Consider the following 16,496-nt stretch of genomic DNA (forward strand, 5'->3'; position numbering starts at 1 on the left):
TGAGGAAGGAAAGTATCCAATCAACAGCTGATTGATATGCAGTTTGGTGACCGAGAAAACTGGGGAAAGGAGAGTACCCAATCAACTGCAGCATCATTTGTTGTTTGGTGGCCCAGAAAGCTGGGGAAAGGAGAATAGCCAATCAACAGCAGTATGCATTGTATTGTATGATAGATCCCACCATTCACAGCTATGTTTCCACAAAAAATAAAAAATAAAATAGAGGAAAGGAAATGCAGAGACAGTACTTCCACAAAAATTTATGAAGATTTTTATTGATATTAAACCATGAAAAAGATAATCCTTCTTTGTATTTCATGTTTAACTGTTACAATCCACAAAAATTGGTAGTACAACATATGAAAGTCTTACAAAGAATGTTTTGGATATACAAATAATGAACTCATACAACAATTGCTTCCTCTGGAACATTTTCTGGTTGGAGCAGGAGCAAAATAATTCCTGTCTTTGAACTCCAAGTCAAGATTTAAGCGGAAGTATATTATCATCTTGCTAATCAAGTCACAGCATGCAAACCTAACAACCTCTGATTATTTTGTGACGATCCAAAAAATCATTTATTTTCATCTGAAGCTCATGTATAAATTCCAATCTTTCTATACCTTCTTGGCCTGCAGTTACATCATATGAGCAGTGAGTTGTGGGCAAAGACAAGTTCTCTTCAGAAGTGAAAATGAAACATGGGGAAAGTGAAAAAGAAAGAAGCATTATCAAATAGTACACTCTTGTCAAGTTAGTGGCAGAGATGTCCATACAACCTCATCCATGAAATGATCATGTAGCTAATTGATTGATTGGCCACTTCAAAGGCGAGAAAAGTTTATGCATGAGGGTATCAAAACTACTGTTGATTTAATTTTATTTTTCTTTTCTTGCTAAAATATGAAACTTGTGTTACGTGAACGCATAATGTATGTGAAGTACTTGTGCAAGGCATGATATAGAAAGGGTATAGATATGGATATGTGCAACATGTTTATTGGTGGCATATTTAACCCAACAGGTGACCAGTTCCTAGTTCATTTTCAATAAACTTATATATATTTTAGCTATATACTTCAATTTATTCACTGGGATTGAAAGAGAAAGAATGCAAATCAGGATATATAACTGTGTGTCCTCATGGCCTAAGATCTATCAACTAAACAAATCTGGCATTTAAACAAACACCAACATCCAACATTTGTACCTGAATCCATGTGACATGAATATGAAACATACTAGATTGAAAAATGTCTAGATAATTTGTTTCAAAACGAGGATCTATATGCAAATTAATCATGATGAGCCAATGAGCCAATTGACATATAGGCCTGTTGTCTGGACAAATATCTAGCCACCTCTGCAAAAGGATTTTCCTGATACTTAGAATTTCCATTGTCCTGTGAAACTTGTCCAAGAGCATTTGTACACACAATAATAGGATTAACAGCAGAGAGTCAAGTAAACTAGGGAGCATTGAATGCTTGAACAAATTTTGATGTTGTTTTTAGTTTCTCCTGAATTTGTAACTCATTAAGCCTTCATTAATATGTCAACTAAGTTTAATATGCCAGCTTTTTCATATTTTGCTGTCCATTTTTTTTCTAACATCTAGGAGATTCAAAATGTAACGTTCAGTATAATCCACCACAACAATCGAAGGAAATTAAGTACCTTTTTTAGATATTTCCTGTGAAGTTTCATTGCCCCGGTGCAAGCCTTTTTGGCATCCAGATTCCCAGTTATGTCATTCAATATCTGAAAAGGATTTTCAAGAAGGGAAGGAAACTGAATGAGGTGAGTACCAAAGTAAAGTTGCAGAACTGAAGCTTAAAATTTTCTGAGTTGAAGCAAAGCTACTAGGAAGATTGGATTGTTTTACCAAAATAAAATGAACAAAAAATGCTTTATAATTATCCAACTAATTGGAACTTTGTGCTCTAATATTTTTCTCCAGGATTGAAATTTTTTATTGGGAATACATTAGTAATATTAAAAAAATAAAAAATAAAAGCCTCAAACCATGTGATGATGAAAATAATAACTTCAAATCCAAAGTTTCTAATGAAAATAGGGACAAGTAGAATAACTTGGCAACACATTTTCTGAAGCAATAACCGCAATAAAGGAACACACCAAACCAAGTTTTAACCGAAAAAGGGGAAAACTTTGTAACAAATACGCAAAAAAAAAAAAAAAAAAAAATAAACACAAAAAGACAAAAAAAAAAAGAAAAAACAAAAACAAAAATGAATACATAAATAAATAAATAAAAATATCTAAGGTTAGTAACTGATTTTTACCATCAGCCTAAAAAATGATTTACAAACTGAAGATTTCTAAAGCTTTGCAAGTAATTATCAAGCTGACCTTAACAACATCATCCAATCCCCGAGCTTCTGTAAGTAGCTTTGAGCTCTTCTCTTTCAAGACACTGGCAACGAGGAAAACAGAAATGGGGAGGGGAGCTTCTCCATTTTTTATTTTATTTTTCATATTTTCCCTCTCAAACTTTCCATACTGGTGCATCGACTTTGGTTTTCCTTTAGATCCCTCAGCTTTTTCATTAGCTGAGTCAGTCTCTTCATACATGGAGAAGAAATCTGGATCATACTCCAAAGCCCACATCATCTGTTAAAAGCTCAACATTCATACATACAAAAGGATCAGAGGAAAGAAGAAATTTCATGTTCAACAATCAGAGTTCTGGAAAATTGGACCAATTGGGTCAGTCATCTATGGTCAGGATTGCTTTTTTTCCCATTCCTTTAGGCCATACTTATCAACCTTACAAACAGACACAACCCTAGTAAAAACCAATACTCTAATTGAAACTCCTTTCAAATAAAGGAACCAAAATATAAAAACAATATTTTTAAAAATGCTCCAGTAGAATTTGACCAACACAAGATTTTAGGAATTTTCAAGATGAATTTCACATATTTGATCAGGTGTTAATTAGGCACAGCACTGCAGTGTTAGTCCACCACTGGATCTTAACTTAAAGTGTATACCTGTTGGTACTATACGAGATAGAAATGGTAACTCCAGCAATTTCTTTGTCATCAATACCTCCTAATTTCCCCAAATTGGTTGTTTCAATACTTTTCAATGGTTATATAGGTATCCAAAGTATGAAATGATTCAAAAATATTTAGTTAAGATGTGACTGAATTTTATGGTTACACGGAATCATAGAATTCTCTGATATTTCAGCTAATTTCAAGTATTTTATTTCTATTAGAAATTTTAATATCTTGTTTACGTGTATCTTTTGTAGATATAGCTAACTGTATATTTATATTGTTTTTATAGGCAAATAAGAATATACATAGATATGATATAACTATATATCTATGTTATACTCTAGGTGTTGTTCTCCTGTGCTTAATTTGCAAAAAAATTGTTGTCTAATTGGATTTAAAAAATTTCTCTCACCCTATTAAAATGTAGGATGTTTCTTCTATAAAAGAATAACCTCGAAAATTTTAAAAAGTAGCAAGAGAAATATGGCTCCTGGATTCACAGGTAAAAGTAGATGCTGACCAAGGACAATGCAAAAGAAAGAAAAAGAAAGTTTTGTTGTCTAGTAGTATACATGTGCATGGACTTCCATTGAAATCCTCTTTATTCTTAATAAATGGTCATATCCCTGGTTGACTAAATTTGCATTAAGTAATAGTAAATATACTAAGTATGAAAAAATTGTGCCTTAATTGCTTGAACAAAATTTATCCTGCATGTAAACCGACACTTCTCAATTTTCAGATTTGACAAGACCAAGTCCTTCCATCAGAAATATATATGTATATATATATATATATATATATATAAATGGAAAAAAAATTGAGATTATCAGAGTCTGGTGTTTCAAGGAATAAAATCAAGCAATCCAGAACAAGGCTCTCCTTTCAATAAGCTAATTTTGAATATTGGAAAGGTCAAACAGAGGCTAAATCCTACCTCCCAAAGATACAATGAGTCACCAAAAGAAAATTCTCTGCGAAACAAAACCATAAGCATTCGGAAAGCAAATAGATAGTCACCTCCACCTAGTGTCTCTGTACAATAAGATCAAAATATGAACTTTTTATATGATGAGTATAGAATTATATCAAAAGGTAAATGAGAAAAAATAAAAAATAAAGAACTCATAACAACTTACATAGAATAAATTTAACGATATAGGATAAAGAAATGGGAAATAAAAATATTCTTAAACAGTTAAAACTGAAGTTGGCTATACCTAGGATGCATCCCAGTGATCTAAACTTATTTATGCTAATTCTGGGGAAGAAATCATTCTGGGCTAATCCTAATCATAGGTGTAGGAATAAGAAGGGCATGGATTAGCAACTAAACTAACCAAATAAAGTGCTAAGATTTTCTAGGACTGGAAGGCATAAGAAGGTTTCCATTAATCAGTCCATCTAGTAAACTTGTTCTTGAATTTTCTTTTTGGAATGTTAAGAGGCCAGATGTGCGTATGGGTGGGTGTGAGAGTTCTTCCTCAATTGAGTCATATACAAATTCCAAGTGACATGCTTGTAACATAAATTTCAAGGGACCATCATATGATGGAGCAAGCAGAAACAAAAGTCAGACTGATGCCCAAGTCACAGGCCTAAAATGACATGAACATTTCAGGATAAAACATAGATAATAAACTAAAATATAAGGAGTAAAAAGGCATGAATTAAAGACAATACCTAAGTGCTGATGAAGTTTTGGATCAATAACTTGAGTAATTAAAGCTAAATTACTAAGCTGTGTCTCCACTCCAACAGAGCTGTCGGTGCATCTGAAATTCCCTCGCTTCAAAATTTCAAATAACAACACAGATCATGAGCAACTTGGAATTAAATTAAAAAGGAAAAAAAGATTTGATGAAATCACAAACTAATATAATTCATTGAGTACAATGTTTAACATATCATATAGTCAGAAACATAGCAAGACTACTTCTCAATGAAGCAGGAAGATTTTACAGATAACATGGAGAGGAAGATTTCACAAGCCTCAGTATCATGTGGATGGACAAATTGTGCATAGCCAGACAACTTAACACTGAAAACCAATAAAATAGGATAGGTTTCCTACCCATCAGCTGGTATCATCCAAGGTTAAGACAGGCCCCTCTTCTACCCCCAGTGCCTCCAACGAATTTGGCAATAGTTCATAAAAAGTTAATTTCAGGTTTGGGACTGGTAGTAAAATAATCTCAAACCTTGATGAATCGTGCTCCAATCAAGGTTGATGGATCATACTTCAACAAAGTAATTTGGAAAAAGGAATATTGACATAACTAAGGCATATGTTCCTTGGGAGAGTTTGAAATATTGCCATGTTGCGATAACTCAATTTCAAATTCTAATAGGCTGAAGGAGGAATCTGGAGGAGAAAATTTAAGATGAATTAAAGCCATCTAACATCACCAGGCCTTTGAGGTAGTGATCTGATTCTATCTTACAAAGAGCAAGGACAAGACTTCCATGACAATGTCAAAGCCAATGTGTTCACCGTGCAATAGGCAAACAAGAGCAGAACAGGGACAAAAGTGTTGCTTTCCCAAAAATAGGTCAAACTAATAAATCCATGAAAAAATTCATTGGAAAAAAGAAAAGAAAAGAAACCCTCAAGGAAGAGATGAGACAACATCCTGCAATCCATGCAGAAGAGGAAAGGAGACTGAAGGCATAAGAGGCCAAGAGGACACAACTAGTAGCTGTAGATAACAGTGTGCACATTGTTCTACATCAATTCTGAAGAAACACATTCAGAGACTGGAGAAGAGAGAAACAAATTTAACAGAATAGATCTAACAATCTCCTCAACTTTGCAGTTCACTGAAAAAAATCTAATAAAAATCAGAATATTACTGTAGCCTTTCACACAATAGGTCCTCAAAGCATATCCCACAACTAAAGCAGAAATCAAGTATGCTCGACAATTTGTGCTTACTTATCAAAAAAAAAAAAAAAGTATGCTCGACAATTGAAATATTATTCAATTAAAAAGAAGTACCAATCTGCGCATCAAATGTTCAAAGCACCAAAATGCATCTGCTTCGTCTTCAAGAAGCATTATCATTGGGGAGCAGAGATCACTCATGCCTGCCAAGCATTTTAATAAAGTTCAGACTTCAGAACAAGCAATTTGTTGCAAAAATTAGATACAACACTTATATCAAACCCTGTTAGTTGCAAAAATTAGGTAGCCTCTTTACCATCTGTTGCCTATCCAGTTTGAAAACCACTTAAAATTTTGTGGGAGAGAGGGATGAACTATATACTAGAAACTAATATTTTTCATCATTTTAGTGAGTCACAATTATAAAATAAAGTTCATTTGATAGCCCACCTTGACAGTAGCCAATATCTGTGTCTATCCATGCATAAACAGCTAGAATATCCCAAAGTTTTGCCAGATTTTCTTGCTTCTCATAAAAAACTAATGTCCTGTCAGTGCGAACCACATCGAGACCTAACATAATATGAATCCAATCATAAAGAATTACAAAAATCCAAAACATAAATGTTGGAAATACAAAAAAGATGCCACAAGTTAATGTAAAAGTTATTGGAACCAGCATGATATGCATAACTACAATGAATTCTTACCAGGAAAACAATTGATGATTTAAACCTCAAACAAGAACCAAAACATTAAAGGGGTGTAGTTTGAAACCAAAAAGGGAAAAAGAAAGAGACAAACTTAGTGGATTATATACCTTTTTTCTTTCTGTGATAAGCAATGAAATATGTATATAAATGTAAAGGAAAGATGTACACCAGAGCAATGAGTTATACACTTTTTTTGAAATCCATTAATTTTTTCTCAAATAATTGGGGGTAGTTCCACCAACCAAAAAAAGGGTCACTTACATTTCCATTAATCATGTATATAAAGAATGCAAAAAAACGTAGAACTATTTACATCAACTATAATAAAATAGTTACAACAAAGTCAATCGAAACAAATGAAATTGTGGACAGGAATCAGAAAAGGAAATTCTGGGGGCAGTTGATGAAAGAAGGCAACATCTGGGTTTCCTATTGAGCGGGTTTCCCAAAATAAATAAATAAATAAAAAGGTAACAAGATCAAATAATCAGGGTTCTCTTATAAATGAGAGGTAGATGTCCTCAAAATAAGGGGAAAACTAGAGCAAAAAGAATAGAGCAGAGAAAGAGAGCAAGAAATAGAGGGGATAACTGAAAGAGACATTGCAAGCTTCTCAAGCACATCATTCTGCAAATCCAAGTTCAAGTAGTTTCACCTGAGGTGATGTGCTGGCATAACCTTCTTGGTCATCCTACCCTTTAGTTTTTTGTCGTAACTTTCTTGAATTGTTTTCTTGATTGAGCATGAAACATGTGACACGATAGAAATGCTGCTCCTAGAATTCCGATCAAATATATGGGGCCACATAGATTACTTCTTTTGGCTTGAAGTGCTTCCTTACATTTGCAGGTGACTGCTCCCATATTATTTTGATTTTCCTTCTTAAACAAGAAAGTCATGTCTTCTCTCTCCTAAGATTAGGGATGCAAATTAATGGGAAAATTAAAATTTTCATCCAGATAATCAGGGAGTTCATCTATGGTGACCTAGGATCTTATCAAAAGAAGGGTCAACATGAAAACATCTTGACAAAACACCAAAACCAAATGGAGTTGCTGAATAAAAAAGCCAATACCCTTTGGAAGTTAACAGGCTCTCTTGTTTGTTATGAATATTACTAAAGTGCATTGATCTAATGCCATCTGAAGTCGCCTATCCTACATAATTGAACCACCACTGAAGTTTTTAATGTTACAATTGACATCAACTGGAAGTTCTTTTTACTGGAAATCTTTATTTCAGTCTGTAGATATGTTTGCATTATCCATTTTTCCAGTAAGTTCCACAGTAAATTTGAACCTTAAGCTTTAAAACATATTTGTTTCAAGTACTTGCATCCAGCTAACTGCAAGCATTCTTTCCCCTGGATGTCACCTTTTTTGAATCTGTCACTTTTTTTCTGACTTGAAAGACACCAATTGAGAGGTAAAACAAGAGAAAATTATCTCTGCTAGTTGCACTTCTTGCTATTCCTATTCCACCTCCTAATACTTATAGAAATGATAGTGACCTCCAAAAGAATTGAGGTATTGATTTATTATGACAAAGGCAAAGAAATAACCCATCAACCTTATTGAACTCTGATTTTCTTAAGACATGCCGCACCACAAACATTTTTTTTTTAGAAGAGTACCTAAAGACAAAATAGGACAGTTCAAGCTGGGTATTCCTGGGCCACAAAATGAAAAAGGCAAATAAAAACCTCAGAGTGCTGGGTATTGGGCCACAAAAAATTAAGCTATTAGGAATTTTAAGGTAATAAAATAGGACAGTTCAAGCTTAGACCACAATCCCAAGACTGAAAAATATGCTTTCAGGAGACAATTTAGAATCATCATATTTTACCTGTGCATGAAGGTGGAGAAATGATTGATGGATTGTCCATGCCAAATTAGTACAAGATGTGGGAGTACAGTGGTAATACCAAGCATTGTTTGATAAGCAGGAGTGGAACATAGAAAATACTAAAGAGAAATATGCATGTAATAACAATGGATACCACCAACCTATTTGATGTAGTGTAAGCTTCCACTGGATTTCCTTCTTGTCAATTGGAGGATGATTAATTGGTTTCTTTGTTTCTGAGCTGTTGGAAGTTGAAAGCTCCGAGTCTTGAGCATCACCATTATCATGAGGTAAAGCCGAACCCTTCTGTGGATTTGCTTCAAGAAGTACCAAAGGATCTTGAATGGGCTGACCATCGTCAGTAATAATAGGTGCTGTGATATATCTGCCACTCCCAATAACAGGAAACATTTGGCAGCACTGTTCCTTCCATTTAGCATATTGTTCCCTGAAGATGTAGAAATAAGAATGGCACTTTACCAAACAATATCCTAGGAAGTCAGAATAAAAACAGAGACCAAAAAAAGAGCGTTTGTGTTTCATCAATTTCAACTCCAAAGACAATATATATTTTCAGGGATAAGAAAGCATGAGGTATTTCAATAATTTTAACTAAAAATGATAATGCATGCACAAGCATGAGAATATTTCAACAATTTCAACAGAAAAGATAATACCTATCTGATGAAAGGTAAAGTACTTTTTTCTTTTCCTACTAGCATGTTAAGAGAAACAATAACCAAAGTACATAATTTTTAACTCCATGATGTGGGAAGAATATAGGACCCTGAATTGATGATAGTGTTTTGAAAGAGTAGCACAAAATGGGGCACTTTAATTATTTCAGTGCAGTAAAGTCGTTTCCATGGCTTGCTTCAAGAGGATGAAGCTAGCTTTCCAACAATGCAGGTTTGGGCCTCACCTAGAACACCTGAGTTGGAAAAAATTGTGAGCATTAACCATCTGATGTGAAGAGAGAATTCTGACAAACTGATATTTTATGTGCAACTGCAAGGAGGAGTCTTCCAGTCATCTCCTCCTTCATTATTTGGTAGATAGGAGCTGTTCTCTAATTTTCTTCCTTTCTTGGAATTAATTGGGTCTGTCCATGATTGCTTAAAAGAAGACTTATGAGTTTAAAAGTGAAGTAAGATAGTACGGAAGGTTGCTCCCCTTTGAGTAGTTTGGTATATTTGGAATGTGGAGCAGAAGGGAAGGATATTTTGGAGGTTGAATGCTCTTCATTTAAGCTGAAGAATATTACTTTTAGATCTTTTAATGTTTGGAATGGAAGGATATTACTTTGAGATCTTTTAATGTTTGAGATCTTTGAGATCTCCTCATTCTTCGATTAGTTTGGGTGATTCTAGACATAAGAGTAATTGAATTGGTTCTTCCTCTGTTTTTATGTTTCTTTGTCTTCTCTTCTCTCTTTTCTTTCTCCATGGTGTAATTGGATATATCTCTAGTGAGCTTGGGTTTAATGTATTATTATTTTACTATAAGAAAATATACATAATATACTGGAAAAATAAAATAGCCCACATAGGAAGATAATAAAGCAAAAGTTTGCAGCAAGAAGTGTTCTAAATGTAAAGCAAAGTAGTCTAGATTTTTGTAAAGCTTTTTATTATCACATAGATGTATTAAAAAACCAAACTCCAAAAGCTTCATTCAAGAAATTCTATTCTACAAAGTTCCAAGCATGCAAGCACAACTCATTAAACAATTTGGCATACCTGACGCACATGTACACATGGTAAGGCATAAAGCTACAAAGATATACTGCATCTACTTGACTATAATGAAAGATAAATAAGAATCGAGTTTGATAGTTAACATGAATGGCTTCTGGGTGAAAAAAACCAATAACTCTTTGTTTTTCAACAACTTTATCAACTTCCATTAGTGTACGGTTTCCCCTTTCTTTTAGTCAAACATAAGGTTTTTGAACAGATAAAAATATTTTAAACTGACCAATTTTGTTCCAAAAATAACCTTCCCATGTTATCATCGTCTTCAATCCCTCTTTTCTCTTTAAAAATACTTTAAATGGACATTAAAATCTGGAATGTTGTTACGGGAGTTTGAACCAAGTAAATGAAAAAACAAGAAATATCGGTGGGATAAGTATGGAAACGGCATCAGTCATTGAACAAGTCCAGTGTCCTGATAGTGATGATCAGAAACCAGCTCAGTTTCCCTCGAAATCATTATTGTGTTAAATACTATACTTATTAAATAAATTATTCTTCCAATCCCCCACTCCAAGTGGAAGTATGACCCTAAGATAATACACTACCTGCTGCTTCTCCATTATCCCTTCTTTATGTGCCACTAGAAAACTTAATACTTGATACAAAGATTCAAGGGTCATAATCACTCAAATCGAGCTCAGGAAGCATTCTACCTTCGACGTTGCCGTATTTGCTCTCTTTCCTCATATGTGCTCTTTGGATCATAACAACCAAGCAGAAATTCCCAAACTTCTCCTCTAATTGTTGGATGGATTCCCTAATTTGAAAAGAAAAAGACAATCTCCAGCGTGAACCCTTGCAAATTGTAACTTTCTTTTATGAATAGCTAAAAATAAATGAAAGAAACATGTCAACAGTGCATAGGAGATTTTATATGTGCATCAGCATACATCATCTCACAAACAGAGTAAGAATTCAAAATAAAAATAAAAATAAATAAAAAGAAAAAAGAAGAAGATGAAGACACACACAGCCTAAGCAATATAAAAAGCTTTCATTTAATAAGACAGGTTCCTAAACTGTGTTCTAACCCTTCCAGAAATGACGATGCTACATTTTAAGCACAGCATGCAGGACAAGTTTTTGTTCTAAATTTCCAGCCAAACTTTTACTATTAATTTGAAGAGGATATCAATGTTTTCTCCAACAATGTTGTCCATAATTTATCAGTAAAGCAGGGTAGTAATATAAAGGCATCTGGATAGGAACATAATCATTACAAAACCAAGAATTGAGAATCTGGTACGGAACTAAGGCCACTTTTGACAGAGGGATATGCCAAAGCTCAATAACATTAGGGTAATGAGAGTTCAACTTATTTAGGATATACTAGAGAAACAAATAAAACTAAGGTGGTATTTGTTTTATTTACTTTTTGCTTAAAGCAACTTAGTCTCAGATTTCAGATTATTATGATTATTGTTTTTTTTCTAAATGGCAAAAGTAACCTGTTGAACCTAACCAACATAACTAAAGGGTTCTGTTGATTTTTTTCTTTTACTTTTAATATTTAATAGAATAAAATATTTAAAAACCAAACAACTTAATACTTAACACTATTAAACACCATCTAACTCTCTCCCTTTTGGAAACTTCATTTACAAGTAGTTTCATTCACAGAAAGTTTTATATGTTGCGGACTTATCAAAAGTGTACATTTGCTGAATGATTAGTAACAACAATACAATAAATACCATCAACAACATATCGTATTGGCAATTTACTCCAGGAGACTAACTACACAACCAACAAAAAAAAATGAAATTTTGGAGGGTTATATTTTTTTCATAATGAGCAGATGCATTAAGAACTGGAAAGGGCAAACCCTGTGTGCACAGAGTGTATAAAATGTAGCATTGTCTCTCTTGCACATGCAACACCAATTAGGGATTTCTTTCCTTTACTAATCAAATGAAGAATAGTAGGAATCTTATCCCATACTGCCATCAAGACAAAGGAAACCACCTTATAAGGTCCCACTACACGCCAAACTCCCTTCACCAGGAAATCATCTTTGCAACCACTCATTAGAGCCTCAAAGAAGGCTTTGACAGTGAAAAAATATACTCTTAAATCCTTTTTCAAATCACAGGTCTAAACAACCCCAGCCATCAAAAAATCTTCCCAAGAAAGCCTCCACCAGATCTGGCTTCCAATTGTTCACCTCCCTGTTGAGAGTAAATTTAAATACAATCCAGGAAAACCAAAAAAGTAACCATGAAGAAGGATCAGAGATGGTGCAAGTTGAAGGTCCATTAAGGGAAACAGGAACGAAACATAAGGATTGACTTATCAAATCCTGATGATAATGGTTTAACGGCATGAAAGGCTTCCTATATACTGGAACAAAAGAGTAGGGTGGATGTTGTAGATGATGATGATGAAGAAAATGGCAATGGCAATGGCAATGGCAATGACAATGATATGCTTACTATTGAAAATGAATATTCATTAAAATCTGAGTTCATACATTCAACATGTTCTAAGTCCTATAAGCTCATTTGGCCAATTTCATACACATAAAGAGACATGAAATGCGGTTTAACCAAATTGAATAATGAGACTCTAAGCAGAAATGGTCACATTTGCAAGTAGGAAGCAAAATTAAGTTCTGATTGATTTTTAGGAGAAAAAGTGAGCTATTGAGTTAAATCTCAAGATAACTTCAAAACTCAAGTTTTCAGGACTTCAGAAGAGCTGAAATAGAGAAGACAGATAACACGGATCAAGTTTCCCAAGAAGCTACTGATATCCACTAACTTTCCCATACTTCTGTGCAGAATTACCCAACTACATACAAGGCATCTTACAACCATAAAGATGAACTTACCCCTCTTTGGATTCTACTAAGCATCCTGCTCATTTCAAGATGACCTTCTGGACTAAATGCAGCCTTCCATCTTCTTTCACTTAGAGTTTTTCCAGCCTGCATAAGCAAATTAAAACAGGAGCTTCAATGATTGCCACAGGATAGGAGTGTTCTGGGAGTGTGTGCATATAATTCTAATGTTTCATGCATAAATTTGAAAGTATCAAGAAACATAATCCATCCTTTAATAACAGAATGAAACTTCAATAGTGAGGAAAATCAAATATCCCCAACACTTGATTCATTCCATGGCCATAATCCTATTCATCACAGACTAACAAAATACTTCACTGAAAATCCCAGAAAAAACATGCATTTGAATGTATGAAGAAACATAATCCAACTTTTAATAACAGAACGTAACTTCAGTAGTGAGGAAAATCAAAGATCTGCAGAGTTGATTCATTCCCCATAATCCTATTCAACACAAGCAAACAAAATTCTTCGTTGAAACTCCCAGAACACATCCATTTATAAAGATACAATAAGATTACAAGTTTTTCCTTTGTTTAGATATAGAAAAATAATACAGAGTACCTAAGCTATCTTGCTAGGATAATATAGTTTGTAAATGCTGATAAATAGCATAAAAAGGTGCAAAAATTGGCTACACCTACCTTGATATCCCCCATTCCATTCTGCCACTACAGTTGGCATGTAATAAGCCAACTCTCTGGTATAAAAATGACAAAACTGTCATGCACTTTGAGTTGATCTTTGCATTTGCAACCTTTCAAAAGACTGAGTGTATATTTTCCTGGTGAAGTAAAGTGTGACTACATAGAGAGCAGAATTAGTGATCCATGAATCCCTCATGAACATAGCAGGCATGGTTATGTATCTCTTGATGAGCATAATCCGATGTTCATGAGTATCTAGGCAAATGTATTCAAGAGCCTTCTGAGCAGTAAGATACTCTTGCAACCTAATCTTCTCCATACATGGTGGAAGCTTTTCAATTTTCTTCACTGATGCATCTACTTTAGGGATGAACCACTTTAGTACTAGTGTTGTAAGTATCACCTTTATTCTACATGCATTCTTTTATATCTTCCCATAAAATTATCATGAGGCCTAAGGTCCCATTGTCTTACAGTGCTTGTCAATTTCAAAAGTCAGTGCAAAATTGCATCATATAAGGAATGTAACCCATACTTTGTAATTTGTTTATTTTACATAATTGGCTTCACAACTGTGGTAAAAAAGAATCTAGTCCCTGATTGAAAAATGGTAAGGACCATAGCCAGTCCAAAATCATCAGCTCAAACCTATATACTGCAGCATAGTAGATGTTCAGAGGCAGGGATGTATTTATGTTGTTTTATTTGGACATAGAACAATTGGAAATTCCATTATCCTCAACAGGCTAAAGGCACAGACATAGACATGGAAATGGCTTATGGTCAAGAGCATGTTCTCTATGATCATAGTTAACATTTATGATTACAAAGAAATACGGGCATTCCTCAATCAAACTCCACCATGGCTCTGTCCTTCTTATCTTCTATGCAGCTAATGCCCCAGCCAAGAAAGAGGAGGCTACATTAGGTACATGGCCAACATAATATCATCATCAAAACCTTCATGAAATGAATCAAGTTATTTCACCTTTCCCTATAAGGCGTATGATTAAAAAGAAGATATGAACAGAGAGTGAAAAAGGATTCATAGAGCCGAGCCCAAATAATCGGTATTTAAATCTTTATATCATAAAGTTGACTGGTTGGGTAATCTTCATTCAAATCCATTTCAAGTCAACCTCCCTAAACCCAAATTTCATGGTTTCACCTAAAAATCATAATTCTTTCCTCCAATCCTAAAGAAATCCAGCGTCATAAATCTAAATTCCACCCAAATATAATGATTCTTTTCTTCTACTACTAATCAAAGAGAATTTCACCCAAAAAAAAAAAAAAAAATTGTTTCCTTACTAATCCTTTGTGGGTGGGGGAGAGCCAACATTATAACCTGAATTTCACCTAAGGATCACTTTTTCTCTAATACAATCAAAGAAACAAACAATAAATTGCAATTATTTTAATCAAACAGAAAAAGAAACACCCAATTCCCAAACTCAATAGAAAACACAAAGAAAACGTAGAAGACAATAATCCAATCGTTCATAAAACACTGGTCAAAATTAAGATAAAGGGCATTGAAATGGGATCAAAGAAACCACAAACCTTGATTTTGAATCGGGTTTTTGGCACATCCGAGCACTCGGCCCTAACCTCGTAGAAGGAATCGGTGGGAGCTCCAGTATCAAACCACATTCCGAAACACCAAAAACACTTTCAGAAAAACAAAATAAAAATACAGCACCAACCCACGAGCTGAATCCCCTTAAAAAGGCAAAGAATGGATCAGAGAGGAAGAGAGAAAGCTTCAAAGGGGACCCAGATCAGGTGCTGGCGAAACCGAGCTGGAAACGAGGACAAGTTCAAAGCGCAAGCATAAACGAATCACATAAAAAAAAAACAAAAAACAAAAAACAAAAAACAAAAAACAGCCGAAAAAAAACTGTTTTTTTTTTTTTTTTTTACGCTTTCGATTTCTGCTTTCCCTTTCTTCTTTTTGGGTTAGTTAAGGCGGTGGTTGTGGTTGTGGGTGGCGGAGGTGGTGGTGACACAATCCCACGACACCAAAACAAGAAGGGAAGCTCAATGGGTTGATTTAATGTATACTTTTGTACGTTTCTTTTTCTATTTTTTTTTCCGGCTTGGACAAGTCAAAATGTGTGTTTTTTTTCTCCTATTTGACTACTTTTGATTGGTGGATGAGGATGTTAGAGTGAGCGACAGTGGCGTGCGGTCGTTCGAATGTGTTCGTACTCGCCTTTTTCCGCGGGAAAGGGGTGGCGCGTGAGGGAAGGGCGTGTGTTAAAGTGGCTTCAAACCAATACTTATGGTAAAAATAAAACTTCTAATTATTAATAAATATAAAGATGAAATATGTTAAAGCGTTATATTAATATTACCATAAGTTAAAATACCCATAATCTACCAACCTAAACAATTGATTAAAAATGATGAAAACATCTCTTATTTGTAAATCTTGATAAAATATCTTTGTGCAATGGGTCATTTGACCAAGTCTTTAATAATATTAAATTGTTTTATGTTGAGTCTTATATCTGTTATGTTGTCTTGGTCTATAGGAAATTGTTTATTGAGTCTCTTTATTATCTCCTGATTTTTGGTGATGGTGGTAGTAGGTTTATTGAAACATGGTTTCATGGTCCTATTTTTATGCCTTTGTTGTTATGGTTTTGTCAAGCCAGTTGATTGTATTGCCTATTTATTGGTTGTCTCAATAAAATAAATATAGGAATTGCTTCTCTGTTTTGGTTTTACTTTTTGCTCAGTTTTCTTTATTAGTGGTATTAGAGCCCGATTAACG

The 16,496-nt window shown here is 34.2% G+C and overlaps 1 protein-coding gene across 1 annotated transcript; it reads right to left on the reverse strand.

Annotated features, from left to right (window-relative positions):
* Positions 1-248: 248 nt before the first annotated feature.
* On the reverse strand, positions 249-15,805 carry LOC100250247 (rab GTPase-activating protein 22). Its single transcript, XM_002281667.5, has 11 exons — positions 15,281-15,805; positions 13,059-13,154; positions 10,882-10,985; positions 8,633-8,919; positions 6,364-6,486; positions 6,028-6,116; positions 4,713-4,818; positions 3,967-4,064; positions 2,374-2,634; positions 1,678-1,761; positions 249-632 (listed from the first exon to the last, which is right to left on the reverse strand). Exons 1-11 carry the CDS (start codon positions 15,368-15,370, stop codon positions 618-620), a joined length of 1,353 nt encoding a protein of 450 aa, XP_002281703.1. The 5' UTR covers positions 15,371-15,805; the 3' UTR covers positions 249-617.
* Positions 15,806-16,496: the final 691 nt, after the last annotated feature.

The sequence above is a fragment of the Vitis vinifera genome, chromosome 19 (genome assembly GCF_030704535.1).
Source record: "Vitis vinifera cultivar Pinot Noir 40024 chromosome 19, ASM3070453v1".
Taxonomy (NCBI): domain Eukaryota; kingdom Viridiplantae; phylum Streptophyta; class Magnoliopsida; order Vitales; family Vitaceae; genus Vitis; species Vitis vinifera.

Excerpts from the sequence above, each read along its gene's own strand:
- LOC100250247 (XM_002281667.5), bottom strand. The coding sequence starts at position 15,370 with ATGTGGTTTGATACTGGAGCTCCCACCGATTCCTTCTACGAGGTTAGG. Across the intron at positions 13,155-15,280 it reads AAACCCGATTCAAAATCAAG|GCTGGAAAAACTCTAAGTGA; the intron begins GTTTGTGGTTTC and ends TTGCTTATGCAG. Across the intron at positions 4,819-6,027 it reads AACATTTGATGCGCAGATTG|CGAGGGAATTTCAGATGCAC; the intron begins GTACTTCTTTTT and ends GAAATTTTGAAG.